This window comes from Zophobas morio, unplaced genomic scaffold (assembly GCF_036711695.1).
Source record: "Zophobas morio isolate AGI-343-1 ecotype UQ-CSIRO unplaced genomic scaffold, CSIRO_AGI_Zmor_V1 ptg000005l, whole genome shotgun sequence".
Taxonomy (NCBI): Eukaryota; Metazoa; Arthropoda; class Insecta; order Coleoptera; family Tenebrionidae; genus Zophobas; species Zophobas morio.
In genome coordinates, this window is record NW_026972110.1 from 11,033,880 (window position 1) to 11,048,400 (window position 14,521).

At 34.3% G+C, this 14,521-nt stretch overlaps 1 protein-coding gene and 1 long non-coding RNA gene across 7 annotated transcripts in view; one reads left to right on the forward strand and one right to left on the reverse strand.

Moving 5' to 3' along the window:
- Window positions 1-4,047, forward strand: part of LOC135122711 (ral guanine nucleotide dissociation stimulator-like 1) — a 52,725-nt gene extending 48,678 nt beyond the window's left edge. For all 6 annotated transcript variants that reach the window (XM_064047085.1, XM_064047086.1, XM_064047082.1 and 3 more), the window contains 2 exons: window positions 1,919-3,185; window positions 3,361-4,047. In XM_064047085.1, coding sequence (XP_063903155.1) covers window positions 1,919-3,185; window positions 3,361-3,482 — 1,389 coding nt within the window. In that variant the 3' untranslated portion in view covers window positions 3,483-4,047. The remainder of the gene's footprint in view (window positions 1-1,918; window positions 3,186-3,360) is intronic.
- A 6,990-nt stretch (window positions 4,048-11,037) lies between these two features.
- On the reverse strand, window positions 11,038-12,541 carry LOC135119458 (uncharacterized). The gene is made up of 3 exons (XR_010278230.1): window positions 12,455-12,541; window positions 11,633-12,372; window positions 11,038-11,580 (listed from the first exon to the last, which is right to left on the reverse strand). It is a non-coding gene; the product is annotated as an uncharacterized LOC135119458 (long non-coding RNA).
- Window positions 12,542-14,521: the final 1,980 nt, after the last annotated feature.

A 14,521-nucleotide genomic window follows, 5' to 3' on the forward strand; every position in this document is an offset into this window, starting at 1 on the left:
GGGTTGTTATTATAAAATTTAAATTACATTTACTATTTTAAGTTTTGGAAATGACGTCATTCCATCATTAGTCAAATTTTATTTAGTTTGTCACATCTACACGAAATTCATAATATAAGTATCAAATTTTACAACAATCGGCCCACCAGTTTGGGAAATTATCTGTCTGATAAAAATCCGGATAACGACAGACAGATAGACAGACAGACAGACAGACAAAAATGAAAGATCTATTTTTCGTATTCCAGGGGCTATGAAACGTCAAGGAAACATGAAAGGAGCTGGTAGTTTAATTTTCCAATTTGGTTTTTATTTGTTTGTTTTAAAAGATCAGAAAAATTGGTTGTGCTCCTTTCAGCTTTGAGTCCTGCGCACTATAAGGTTGTTGATATTAATAAAAAAAAACTTCTTGATGAATTTTGAATGTGTTTTTGTCAAATTTTAGGACTTAATTTTTTTACGTAATTTATTCCGTACTTTTACTAAACATTAATAAGAATTGGTTTTCTGAGATGTGCAGAATTCTGTCAACTATGTTTTGCTTAGTTAAGTAAGTTTATTAAGTGACAAATCGTAGTGCCGTTAGCAGTGGCGGCTCGTGAAGTTTTCTTCAGAGGAGGCTCAAATTTGAAAACCAATACTTTTTATATCCTTCATTATCTGAATAATTTTTTTGTCATGCTCACGAAAAGAACACTATAGATAAACTATTGCATCGATTAGTCTTTTCAAAATTGCCCTATTTTCACCAACTTTCTCGTTATAGTTCTCAATATCCCTCTTATGAGCGGAATCTAAAGTAGTAGAAGAAAATATGTGTTCCTGTGATTTTTCATGCCTTTACACTGCACATGAGACTGACTTATTTCCGTTGCTCATTCTCGTTAAGTATAAGTAATATTAATATGCCGATAATACCAGCTGTTTTTAACGATCAGAAATAAAACGCAAATAAATGATATAAAAAACACCTTAGGCTTTACGTAGGTACTAAAGCCTAAACACCATTCACCACTGAATAGGGAGCACGCGAAACCACCTCAATGTTTTTCCAATTTACACCCGATCGCGCGAGTTAATAAGAAAGAGATAAAATAATCCGTGCGACTTGATCTGAAAAGAGATGCACTAGCCGGAGGCTAGCGGCCTGAAGCGGCACCCCGATGAACATTTTAGCCAATGCAGTGCTGAATGACTATGCGTCAAGGTTGCGGTCTCAATAGTAAGATGCATTCTCGGCGGAGGCTAGCTTCTACGGCTGAAGCCAAACGCGGAGTGGTGTGAATTATGATTTAAGGGCGCAAATATAATTTTTTTCGATATTTTAACCTGATATATGATGAAAGTAAATTAAATCCAACAAAATATTCTGAATAGTAACAAATGTCTATAAAAATACAAATTCTTTCATCGAAAAAATTAGAGGAAGCTCAGCTCCAAAAAACAGAGGAGGCTCAGCCTCCCCTGCCTCCTCTGAGGAGCCGCCACTGGCCGTTAGAAAAATATCTATACAGATGACGTTGACGTCAGTGTGGTTTTCGAAGTATAGCCATTAAAGAACACCTTTGTAACGGGCTGTTTAAGTTGGGTTTTACCCGAAAGTCTTCAATACACGCAACCTTTTCACAGAAACCGTGAAAAATTAAGTATCGATTTATGTTCTTTTTGATGCGAACAAATTTTTATTGTATTGTGTTGTATTGTTCTATATCGATTAGTTAAATAATTTGAGATAGGGAAAGACCATGGAAACAAACGAAATGTGCAGTGATTTACGTAATGTAAAAAAACCTCACACTAAAGCTTTTCCTTTCATCTTTAATTACTGTCCGATTATTAGTAATAACACACATTCTTGAATTCAAGTAATGAGAATTGCGTGAGATTTTTTCTTAAATTCGTACATTTTTTTTTTCAGGATCTCTTTAAGAAACTCGTCCCTCACCAGTGCCTAGGCGCCGTGTGGTCTCGCCGAGACAAGAGTCGATCCCACGAGGCCGCGACCGTCTTGGCGACAGTAAACCAATTCAACGCCGTCTCTTTCCGAGTCATATCGTCAATTCTAGTCGAACCTGGTCTCAGGGCCGCAGACAGGGCACAAATTATTTCTTGTTGGATAGATATAGCGCAGGAACTGCGTCTCATCAAGAACTTTTCCAGCCTCAAAGCCATAATATCCGGGTTACAAAGCAACCCGATTTACCGATTACAGCGGACTTGGCAGTGCGTCCCTAAAGAAAAAATCGAGTTATTCGACGAGCTCGCCAAGATATTCAGCGAAGATAACAATCAGTGGACCCAAAGAGAGTTGTTGATGAGGGAGGGAACTGCCAAATACGCAGATACAGTGGGCGAGAATGACAAACAACTGCAGAAAATATTCCAGAGACAGAATCACCACACGGCTAATATTTCGTTCGGGACGATTCCGTATCTGGGGACTTTCTTGACGGACTTAACCATGATTGACACTGCGATACCTGACGTCATAGGAGACGCTTTAATCAATTTCGACAAGAGACGCAAAGAATTCGAAGTTTTAGCACAAATCAAATTACTCCAGGGCGCTGCGAACGCCTACCATTTCGGTGCGGATGCTGCGTTTGACAGGTGGTTCGATTCCATCTTAGTATTAGATGATAGAGAAGCCTACCAGCTCAGTTGTCAGATTGAGCCTTCGCATTCAGGGAATAATGTGAAAGCTAAAAAGAAACACTCAACCGGCCATCAGAAGAATGATTCCATAGCGAGCACGTCAAGTAGCAACAGTTCTCAATTTTATTGTGATATTGACAGCATGCCTAGTTCGCCGCACAATAGTATCGATCGGAAGTTGAGTCCTTCGCAAATGTCCAATTCGAGTAGCAATTCGTCGTTGCCATCGTTGGATGTTTCGTTGAACAGTTCGCATTCAGGTGGCGCCAGCAATAAATTGCAAGTCCCTTACGGTGGCAATACTGGAACGCTGAGTCCGAGTCATTCACAGAAGAGTAGCCCGGATTTTTATATTATTAAAGTTACTTATGAGACGGATAGTGTGGAGACTGATGGGATAGTCTTGTATAAAAGTATTATGTTGAGTAATAACGAGAGAACGCCTCAGGTTATCAGAAATGCCATGTACAAGTTGGGATTGGAAGGAAATCCCGACAAATACACACTAGCTCAAGTTTTGCCTGATAAAGGTTGGTACAGTTTCATTTCATTCTGATTTTTCAAAATAGTGAAAATATTTGCCTTCTTTTTAAATATTGACGACTTTATAACGTGATATTTGCACTTTTAATGGTAGCAGATAACACTGTTTGGTATTAAATAGAACGATGAGATAACAGTTTTTAAAATTGATTTTTTTTTCAGAAATGGTTCTCCCTTCAAACGCAAACGTTTACTACGCGGTGAACCCATCCTACAACCTGAACTTTATTTTACGTCCCAAAAAATCGGAGGAATCAGACGTAGCCGGGAAGAAAGGAAAATGAAATCATATAGATAACATAGGTACAACTGTTTTAATTATTTGGTAAATTTTAATGTTGCGCTGTTTTGACAAATAACGGAACAAATAACATCTGTGATAAAAGCACAAATACTCTCTTTATACATCACATTTTGTGTTTTATATTTTTATTTATTTATTTTGTCTTACTGTTACGAATATGATTTTGAAGAGTTGTAATAACACATTAGTGAATGTCCGATTAGGATTCAATGTGCTGATATAATACTAGCATGGATTGTTTTATTTATTATATTTTTTAATTTGAAGCTTTATCATTTTTGTGTAATTAATGTATAAATTAATAGTGGGCTAAGTATTGTAAATGTGAACAAATGTAATTTATTGTACTTACCAGTGTAGAGCCTGTTACTCGAGTAGGACCAACTTTTTTCATTTCTAGCCTGACCAATTAACATGTATGTATGATGATAGTGAATTGTCACGTTTGTTACTCTACTGGTACTTAATATTGGTAAGATTTCCAATGTCTACAGTAGATTCTTTCTAATGTACCTATTTTTGTAATAAAGTCATTGTGAAATTTAGTTTCCGATTTATTATATAATACATATACATACAACAACTATACCGACCCCAAAGATATTAACATTTGTATCGTATTTACCACTTTTTTGGTTTTTGGCGATTTTAAGGAAGTTTTACCCATTTTCGGGTCACATCTTTGATGTTTGGTTCACAATCTGTGGTACAATGACGCGTCTAATCGTTAATTATCGTACTCAGGGAAGTTGTTCGCATAACGGAAATCCTTTTTATCAACGTTAGTGGATGACCTACAATACACACAGCTATGGAAGTCCTCGACAATCAACGTCATCAGAAGATCAACAACATCTTGTTTAATATTTAACTGTTGTAAAATGTCAACAACGTAGGTTGTGAGTAGGTAATGAATGCTAGTAACTGTTGCTTTTAAAACAGTCACAACTACATTTTCTTTATATTAACGTTTAAAACTACATCAGCATTTTTTAAACTATTTGTATGAGGTAGAAGCAGACAAAAAAGTTAATGTGAATATTGCTTGATATAATCGATCATTCATTTTCTTAAAAAATATGTGAACTTAGTAGACAGTTAGTAACTACAGTGTTAGATTTGGAAGTTTTATTTTCATTCTTGATAGTTTTTATTTTGCCACATGTGCCGAATTTTGGCATCAAAACTGATGCCTTCTGGTTACTTTATGAAAATATCGACTTGAGCATATGTATGCACATTTGTGTATGTATGTTTTAATTTGTCAGTTAAAAAAAATAAAACTACCTCTTTTCCTAAAATATTCGCAATATCCGAAGTTAGGTCACACTGTCATAGTCAGCTATTTTTACAGGTCACCGTAAATGTTTTGTTTAATAAAATTTATTTCTGATTCCTGTTTGGCGAAAGTCTAAGAACATCTGGACATCTATTTGGATTTTTCTGGTATTTTTATAAACAAATGTACCTGAAAATTTGTTTGTTGTACTTTAAGTGACCAGTTTGATTTATAACGATGGTTTGTCATAAAAGTTTAACTAGGTATATGTCCACTGAGCATACAGTATTTCATAATTCATACCTGATATTGGCAAGTAAAGATGGGGAGAACAATTTGAAAAAATATTTCTAATTCATTTATAACTAGACACTGAAGAAGGCCGATGGTAGTAAATTTTGTGAAAAATTTCAACTGACGGAAATGTTTTCTGTAAAGCATGTGGGAAAACGACAAGTTTTAAATTAATATTTAAAAGCTTTTTCATTTTCTTTTTTAGATAACATGTGAGCACAAGTTCTAAATATTACAATATGTTTCAACATGGCTTCATTAAAGGAAGTGTGAAAATCCCCACAAATCAAATTTCCTTGAAACAATTAAATTATAAATTTCAGTAGTGGGCAGAATTCTGTTACCACGTGAGGTGTTGCGAACGACTTTTTTTCTACTTGCTTCAAAAACTCATCTCTTTCCGGAGCTTCAAAGAAAAATGAACAAGTATTTAATTCACATTTATCTAAAGCAGTGCTTAGTGCCAATATTCCCTTTAAAAAGTTGCAAGAAACTTGTTTCAAAGCGTTTTCAGAAAAACATTGTAAAAATGTTATACCAGACGAAAGTACGCTGGGAAAAAATTATGTACCAGATATTTCCAAAGAAACTATTGTTAACAATTTTTTTCGGCGACGATTACAACAGTAGAAACAGAGTGCATGCCCTTAATTGAATCAGTGCAGTTAATTAAAAAATTTCAAACCAATAACTTGAATATTTCAAGAAAAATAAGCGATTCTGCACATAAAAAAATAAATGAGGTGATTAATAAAAATAGTGGCAAATCACTAGATATTAAAACTTAAAATTAGGTTCGGATATTATTAGTGCGTTAAAGTACACACCAATTCACTATCCTGCTGATATAGAAAGAAGTTTTCTTCATACAAAATGCTATTGATAGATAAAAGGCTGAATTTTACAGCGGAAAATTTGGACAAACATCTGATCGTTAATTATAAATCATACGTTATAGGTAATAAATGTAATTATAGACATTTCTCGTGTTTTTTGTTTAAAATTTGTTCATTCTTTCCGGGTCGCCCGAAAAAAATTGAATATGTACATAAAACTTTGCATATTTAGCAAAAATTGTGCATATTTCGAAGAAATTTTGTGAATGTAAATGCGCATATTTTGACAAATATTTGTGCATATAAATCCGCTCTTTAACTAAAAACATCTAAGTTAGATGTTTGGCAAACAATATAAAAATTATACATATAACACATTTCCAACTGATCTTTAAAACTGCTGAGCTGAATGTTCTGAAATCTTGTAAACGTTTTAAGTGTAAATCCTGTCTAAAGTGTGCAAAATATTATGTGTGGTTTCTCAATGCATTAATATTTTTTAGAATTGCTTATACCGGTTGACTCAAAAAAAAGAATGACGCAGTTTATTTTATTCCTCAAATCAAAAACGGCTTAGCTCATTTTACCGAAAATTTGAGAATACATGTGTCTTTGATAAAAAGCTCACTTAAACATACATATACAGAGTGATTATTTTATCTATTCAATCCTGAATCCTTTATATAACAGAGTTTTGTTTTGGTAAGTGTTAGCAGACCGCAGTGTCTAGAAAAGATGGAACATTTTAATGTTTTTATGAAGTGTCCTAAAGCCTCTGTTAAAATATTTTTTAAGGAATTTAATCCGTTTAAAAAAAAATGGTCTTTAAATATTCAGTGTGTTTAGTTAGCAGCGGCGATTTTAACAACTTGAGTTCGAGAAAGCTAACATGAGACAAAATTAAGGGAGTTTGTGTAGAGTGTCCAAAAAATATAGAATGGGATTTACGTTTCATCTTTAATCGCCACGAGTATGTGCTATGAGTTGGCAGAAAGTTTTTATTAGAGGAGAAAGTTATCTTAATTTCAGTAATGGAAATGCGATGATTGATGATATTATATGGAATACCTACACTACATGCGAGTCTTGTATACTTTGATATTCTTGAACACAGATTACTCCAGTTTTACATAATTTATTTTTACACAGTTTTTAATGTATTTGAAGTCATTAATTATAATACCAGTTTAAATAAGGAATTTCATTCAAATATTTTTCATTATACTTAATTGTAATTTCAAAATGATTTGCTTCTCAAATTAAAGGCTTTCTTTCGTTTTTTTTTTCTACGTGCCCTGAATCGTCACTGCTTTAACTGAAATAAACTTTCAACTTTTCTAGGACGATCTATTCTCTAAGCATATGAAAAAAAAAACAGTTTCTGTTGTCATTGCTGACATCGCTGATGTCGAAACATAAGATTCAGCGTAGATTTTTGTTGACATGGTAAATACGAAACGATGGTAAGTAATTGTAATACCTACACTTCATGCAAAAAGACTTCCATAAACTTAAGGCATATTTTTTGTTTCATTTTTACCTTTATTCCAATTGGCTGAATCCACGCGCACTAGTTATATTGTAGCGTGTGATGAACAAAAATCATCCTCTAGTTAGATGGCACTGAATGATCGATCACCTGTCTTTCTCATCTCTTTTGTTCTGCGTACCGGATGCGAAAGATAGCTTGATCGTCCAACGTCAACAAGAGGGCGATTTTTGTTGATTGCACCTTATAAATACTTCATTTTTCATTTTCTACTGGGGTTGTTTCCTTCGACAGCACTCTAAACGTTTCACTCTTGTAGATACATTTTGCACAAACTATAGTAAATGTTAAAGTTAAAACGTTTTTCGTTTAATCACGAGACTAATAAGACTCAACATGTTTGGATTGATATAATGTCAATTTCAAATCGTGATCCCAATTATGTACACAGCGTACGTCAACAAAAGTAACAAAAATAACAAGCTTTTACAACAGATTTATCACTACGAAGTGACAAGTATCATTTTGTACACATATATTGTGTCCTATATAGAGTGTTACCGAAATGAATGCGAAAACTTTAATTGGTAATAGAACTCGTCCATACGATATTTTAAACCTTTTTCTACAACATGTTTTTCAAAATGCATTAACCCTTTCTCTCTCTGAACTCTGACATTTGTATGCAGCTATACATTGAGTCCAGTTGTCGAGTTATTGCTTTGTGCGTGTGCAACATGCTGATATTAATTACAAAAAAAAAGCCGAATTCCCCGACATGTGGTCCTTGTGTATGGCGAAGCACTTGTCAAAGGGATATTTCCATTTGGTTAAGCGCTAATGTTGAGGAAAAACGGATTGAGAGAAATGGACCCGTGTTGTGGCCCCCTCGTTCTCCTGACATATATCCATGTGATTTTTTCTTGTAGCGACATATGAAACAACTAGTGTGTGCGAAGTGCGAAAACCCATGTACAATGCTTTGCCCACCCATCAAAAATCACGACGAGTCGCCACTGGATTCCCTGGAAGGGAACAGCGAAATTAGCGAGAGTGAAAAAGTTACTGATAGTGATAATGTTACTGATACGCAAAAACCAAATAAACTGGTTATAAATTAACAAAAAATTTCAATAAAGTAAAGGTTTTGTCTACTTGCAGACTAATCGAGGAAGTAAACAGCTTTAAAAGTCAATTAGTTAAATTAATATTTATTGGTAAACTGGTTGGCGCGTATGTAAAAGTTAAATTTCCAGTGAGTTATTTTCTATTATACAAATTATAAGTTGAAAATATGTATTACTTCACGGATAATTTTCTTTAATAAAAATTTCTAGTTTAATGCACTCTGCTATAGCTGGGTGGATGTTTAAGTATTGTAGTCTGTAGTCTAGGACGGAGTAATCCGGTAGCTGGCCCAAATGAACACTGACTTTCTGTTTAATTACCTAGAAGGCACCAATAAATTGCTTAGGATTATGGTAATGATAATTTACAGCGTCGGTTGCTTGCCTGGAAGGAACAATGGTTCTACGAATCAGATGTACGTCAATACATTTTGGGTTATAATAGTCAACGACGTCCGATTCGCAAAACTCTTAACCTTATTAAGGAGTCAATATTGTTCACTATTTTGGAGAGCAAGAAGAATTTTGTGGTATTATTACACAAATGTCTTTTTCAGGTGTTTTTTTTTTTAGTTTATTAAACTGAAAGATTTTCTGAAGTTGAATTAACATCCCAAATGTCAAAATATATATACAGGGTTAGTCACGAGAGAATTACTTCTGAAAATTATTTTTACGCAAACCAAAATACTAATACCCTGTACCACTTGATATTATCTAAATTTAAAATGAAATGCCTAATCCATGATTGCTTTGACTTTGACAGTGTCACTTTGACGTTAATTAATTTTTAGCATTTTTTTTTTCATCGTTGACTCGCCTCTAGAGCCCCATTGGATCGATGACATACAGTCAGATCAATCTGGGCTACACTGAAGCCGTAAGTGCTCTACCAATGTTGTTCGCCGCTAATGTGCATGTGTTAATTCGCCATCTCTGCGTCACCTAGAGCCTCTTCGAAGTGCAAATCCGCAACCTCTGGACTTCTTCGGCCATCCATTTACAAAAAAGCCGTAGCATCCCCCCAAAATGCCCAACATTTTCAACAGATTAGTAGTTAAATTATTTACTTACTTGTTTGAATTTGTGTTGTAACCTTTGAATAAAATGCCGTAAAAGGTGTTTTTAGAAATAATTTTCTCTTGATTAATCGGTTGCAAAAGATCAAGAGGCACACTGACAAATTTATTAGCGGCGCCGGAGGAGATTTCCGACTGGCTGCGGTACCAACATGGACACTCGCGTAACCTCCTTTTCCACAATTGTCAAAATGAGATTGCCAAACTCAAAGCAATCATGGATTAAGCATTTCATTTTAAATTCAGTTAGTATCAAATGGTATATGGCATTCGTATTTTGGGTTGCGTAAAAATAATTTTCAGAAGTAATTCTCTCGTGACTAACCCTGTATGTAGAAAATACAATTGTAAAAGTAAAATCGCCCTTTATTGGATATAATGTTTGAACGAAACTTTCTATCCTCAGTACAGTAGATTTTTATTTGCTGTGTAACTGAAGATAACTTCCAAAACTGCTGTAGTCTATTTAGCTTTATTAGTTACCATTTTTAAAATAATTAATGGGAGTCTGAAATTTCTGGTTTCAGAATTATTTGTCGACAATCGTGCGCATAGGTTCTCAGTAGGAGAAATCGAAAAAAACTGAATTTCGTTTATTGCAGCGTCATCTGTCATTAATTTAAAAAAATCTTTAGACAAACCCTACGTACTTTTAGCCGCAGAATCCGAATCTGTAATAAAAATTCGGAGTTCCTATTTAAGATTTCAACGTTACCTCCCACCCCACCTACAAGGAGGAGAGAGGGGAACTAGTTTTTGCACCAAAGTATTTCCCCCATGGAATGATTAAATTTTGAATATCGACTTTTTTTGTGGAGTGCTTATTTTTTGAGATATTTGAAAGTTTCAGGTTAAAAAAATCACTCTGTATTTAATCCTCGACAGAGGATTAGAATGTAGAATATACGCCTGTGAATGGTTAAAACATGTACGTTGCATAGCAACGGACTTCAATTAAAAATTAATTGCAATTAACTTCTAATTCGCCTTCTATAACTGGGTCTTAATTCTCCGAATTTTATTTTTTATGAGAAAACATATAAGTTAAAAAAATAAGCAGTATTTGCGTTTTTGTGTCCGTTTAAGTAGCGAAAATTTGGATATCTAGGGGAAAAACTCAAAGCGTATTCGCACACTACAAGTGTAGGGGTATATTTATTCTAGAACATTTGAATCGTTATAACAAAATATTTGAAATGCTTGCATTTCAGCATCAATGTCTGTCTATACTCTGTTAACCATTTACCATTCAAGCTGGCAACAGAATAAACATTATCATGAACTAACAAATTAATCACTGTAACTTTATTTCCAAATAGGTATTCAAATACATTTTAAGCATTATAGAAAAAATGAAAATAAGCATTTTTATGGACTTCCACAAAAGATTTAATAAAGAAACTCACTCAGATAATGTGGTGAAATACACAATTTTAAGAAAATATATTTATTGAAAATATTCTTCCAATAATCAAATTACAGTTATTTATCAGGTGATCAAAATCATCAAAATCGCTATATCGTTTTGATCACCGTTGTCACTTGGTTTAAGAGCTTCAAGCTTATTTTAATTTTTTTTTAATTTCTCATTTACCTAAAAAGGTCCTTATTTTCCTTTCCGGTAAAGACAGCAACAACTTCTTCATTTTGCTATCCAGTTTATGTTGTTCTTGATCAATTGGCTTGTTCGTTATCACTTCTTCCAGCCCACAGCTTTTTCCCACATTTCGTACACATAACATGATACTCCTGTTTGACATTTTCCTGGTCCCTGGTCGCAACGAACACATCTCCTAGGTTGTTTTCTTTTCCACTCAATAATCCCTTTGCATTTCACACAACAATCACGGACTTGAATGTTTTTGATAAGCTTGGTTCGTTGGTTTGTATTATGAAGACTATTTTTGAAAGATGTTCTGTTTTGGTGCTTTTGACGACAACGCCTTTGTTTGTTACCCCTTTGTATGCTTATATCTACAAAAAAAAAAATACATAAAAATTACAAACTGTGATGTTTTGGCATTACCGCATTCATTATTTAATAAAACTTTGGTTTTTTAGAGGTCCCTACGGCAAATAAGTCCGAAAATTTATAACAATAACTTTTCTTATTTAGTACTCCTGTGATTTATGTGAAGATGGGAATGATGAAGTAGATTAGTAATTAACAATTGCTATTTAGTCTTTTCAATACTTTCGCGATTTTTCTGCAATAATTTCTCTTCTAGGCTTTTTATTTCTTCCATCTGTTTAATTATTAATTTCTCAAGCTCCTTGTGTTTTTTTGACAAAAGCTGAAACTGCTTTTCCTGTTGAGTTATGTACTTTAGTGTTTCATTTTTAGCTATTCCTCCTAAAGTGTTAATTGTAACTACAAGTTTCTGAAACTGTTGGCTCATTTCTGCTGCCTGAGTTCGAAATTGCGGTAAATCGTCCCATTTTGATGATGAAGCCCCTTCCTTAGTAGCTTCGTCGATAAGAGTAATTTGCTTTTTAAGAGATTCCTTATAAGCTTGAGTAACATCTTTAATAGATGTCTGTAATATATTCATTAATTCCGTAATAGCAGATTCTCCACGCTCACAAGCTTCTTTAAGTTTTAAATCGAAATCGTCCATACTGAAGCTGCTGTGGTCTTTTGAAAAAGGATACGATGCTCCGATAAGAAACACTTTTGAATAATTTTTTACTTTCGATAGGGAACATAAATTTCGCGCCGGGGTCAGGGAACGTACTCTTCTTAAAACGTTTCTTGAGGTTATTAGTCTGCTTATCATTTTCAATAGTGGTATGGAAAGAAACCGTAAAGTTACCAAGAAAGATTTATTCAAAGTAGCGATGGTTTTACCTGAAATCCACAAACGTTGATTTTTACTATCAAGGTGATTATTACAAGAATTTACTATGAGAGTAAAGCTAGATGACTTCAATTAAAAAAAAATGACACTGACATAATTTTGACATTACGTGACTTTTGGCTACAATTACGCTTAGAAAATAGTATATTGTATGTATCGAGTGGTAAGAAGCTAACATCGAACGAGGAAGTTTATATAAATTAGTTACGTTTTGCGAGATAAACAAAACTGCAAGCGGTAAATTGCACTGTCAACTGATCGAGAGACAATAATGCTACACCGATAAAATTGCAATATTTTCTACATAGTTTATAAAGTTGCAATTAATGTTATTCGTAATAAATTAATCTAAATAAAAACAAAAGGAAACTTACGTAGTCATGTTCGTAGAGCTTCAACGCAACGTCTAGGAGTAATAAACTCACGCCTCTCTTGGTTTTGGAGCAGATTTCGTCGAGGTTGGTTTCGAAACGGAGATTGTAGTCGGGTGTTCGGTTCAACCGGAATTTTCCCAGAGAAAGGTTTTTTGTCGATTTATGGTAGTACGATTATGCTAGGGAACCGTTCGGGGTCGAGGCCGAAGTTATGCGGAAAAATTTTCCACTTCCTACAATAAAAGTATAGTATCAGTATTATGATATAAATTTGTGGAAGTAAGTTAGAAACAACTTACAGCCCTGAGGAAGATGGTAGTTGAGGAGAAAAGACGACAAATTCGGAGATTGTTCTAGCAGTGTGTAGAAACGTCATATTTCTTTGATAATGTCGTTGTTTAAGGGTTCTAAGGTGTACAATTTGTTGTTTTGTAAGGAATTAACAGATTTTGTTATCAGCTTTCTAGTTTACTCGTCATCTGGGCGATAATTTGAGAACCTCGATTGAAATGGTGCGCTCTTGATATTTTTCTGGCTTTTGAAATATTTTTAAAGTATTCTAAACGATCATTCGACGAAAGTTTACTGAATAATCCTCGACTATGAAACTTTTCAGGCTCTTAGCGACCCCTAAAATAATTGCATTGAAAAATCGACCACAGTTAAAATAGTGAAATTTTCTAATACCGTCATATTTCTCAAAATAGCTTCCACGTAACGACGACAATCCTCACACGCCTCACACGAAACTATGTACTCCCAAAACTTCAATCAGTTCTTCTTTCGGTTCTCTTTTAAAGCATCTGCTTTAACCAGATATGCTAAATAAAAAATTACAACATTCAGTAAATAGAGTTAACAGTTGTTAGGATATAGATTAAAAACAGAGATTTTCAAAGCACCTTCTAAAGACGAGACTGAATGGAACTAATCCGTCACTAGATCCACAACTTCGAGGTTATTCCAATTTGACATGTAATTAATCAGAGCGTCGGAGAGTTGCGGAAATTTTCATGACTTGCACTAGTGAGCTTGAATCATCATGGTCGTGAAAAATAATTAGAACGATAATAATTTTTCACCGACTTTGAGAGTTCAGCGCTGTTGAAATGGTTCCCCAAACTTAAAACCATAACGCTAAAATGGGCTTTCTTCCATTCAAAAACCTTCTGATGGGATGAAGCATTCTTTTCGCACGTTTGTAGGAATTCGTGTACAAAAACGCCAACATTTGGGTTGTAACTTTTCGCGCACGTCAAAACTCAAATTCCAATTTTCCACCATTTTAAGTGACAAAATTTTATTCCTCTCCAACAAATCGAAAGCCAAATCTAAATGATCACAAATCATCACAATCTTGGTCCTTTGGGAACTTTCTCTGCACGTGAACACCTAAAGAATTACTCAAATTTATGTGGCTCCAAGTCTTCGCACGCTTGACGAAACGTTCCATTGCCGTCGTCATTTTCAAGAGTAACGTCAAAATGTGATACTTTGTCAAAACGGTGATCTTCTAAGATCAGCGTCTTCAGAGTTGGTAATGGTAACGTTAACGTACGTAAGCTACAATTTGAATGTGAAAGATAAACATGGTTATCAAATAAAAAACGCACCTAATGAACTCCAAAATTATCAATAGCAAATTGAATACACTCTGGTTCAAACTTATCCAAAACTTTAAGA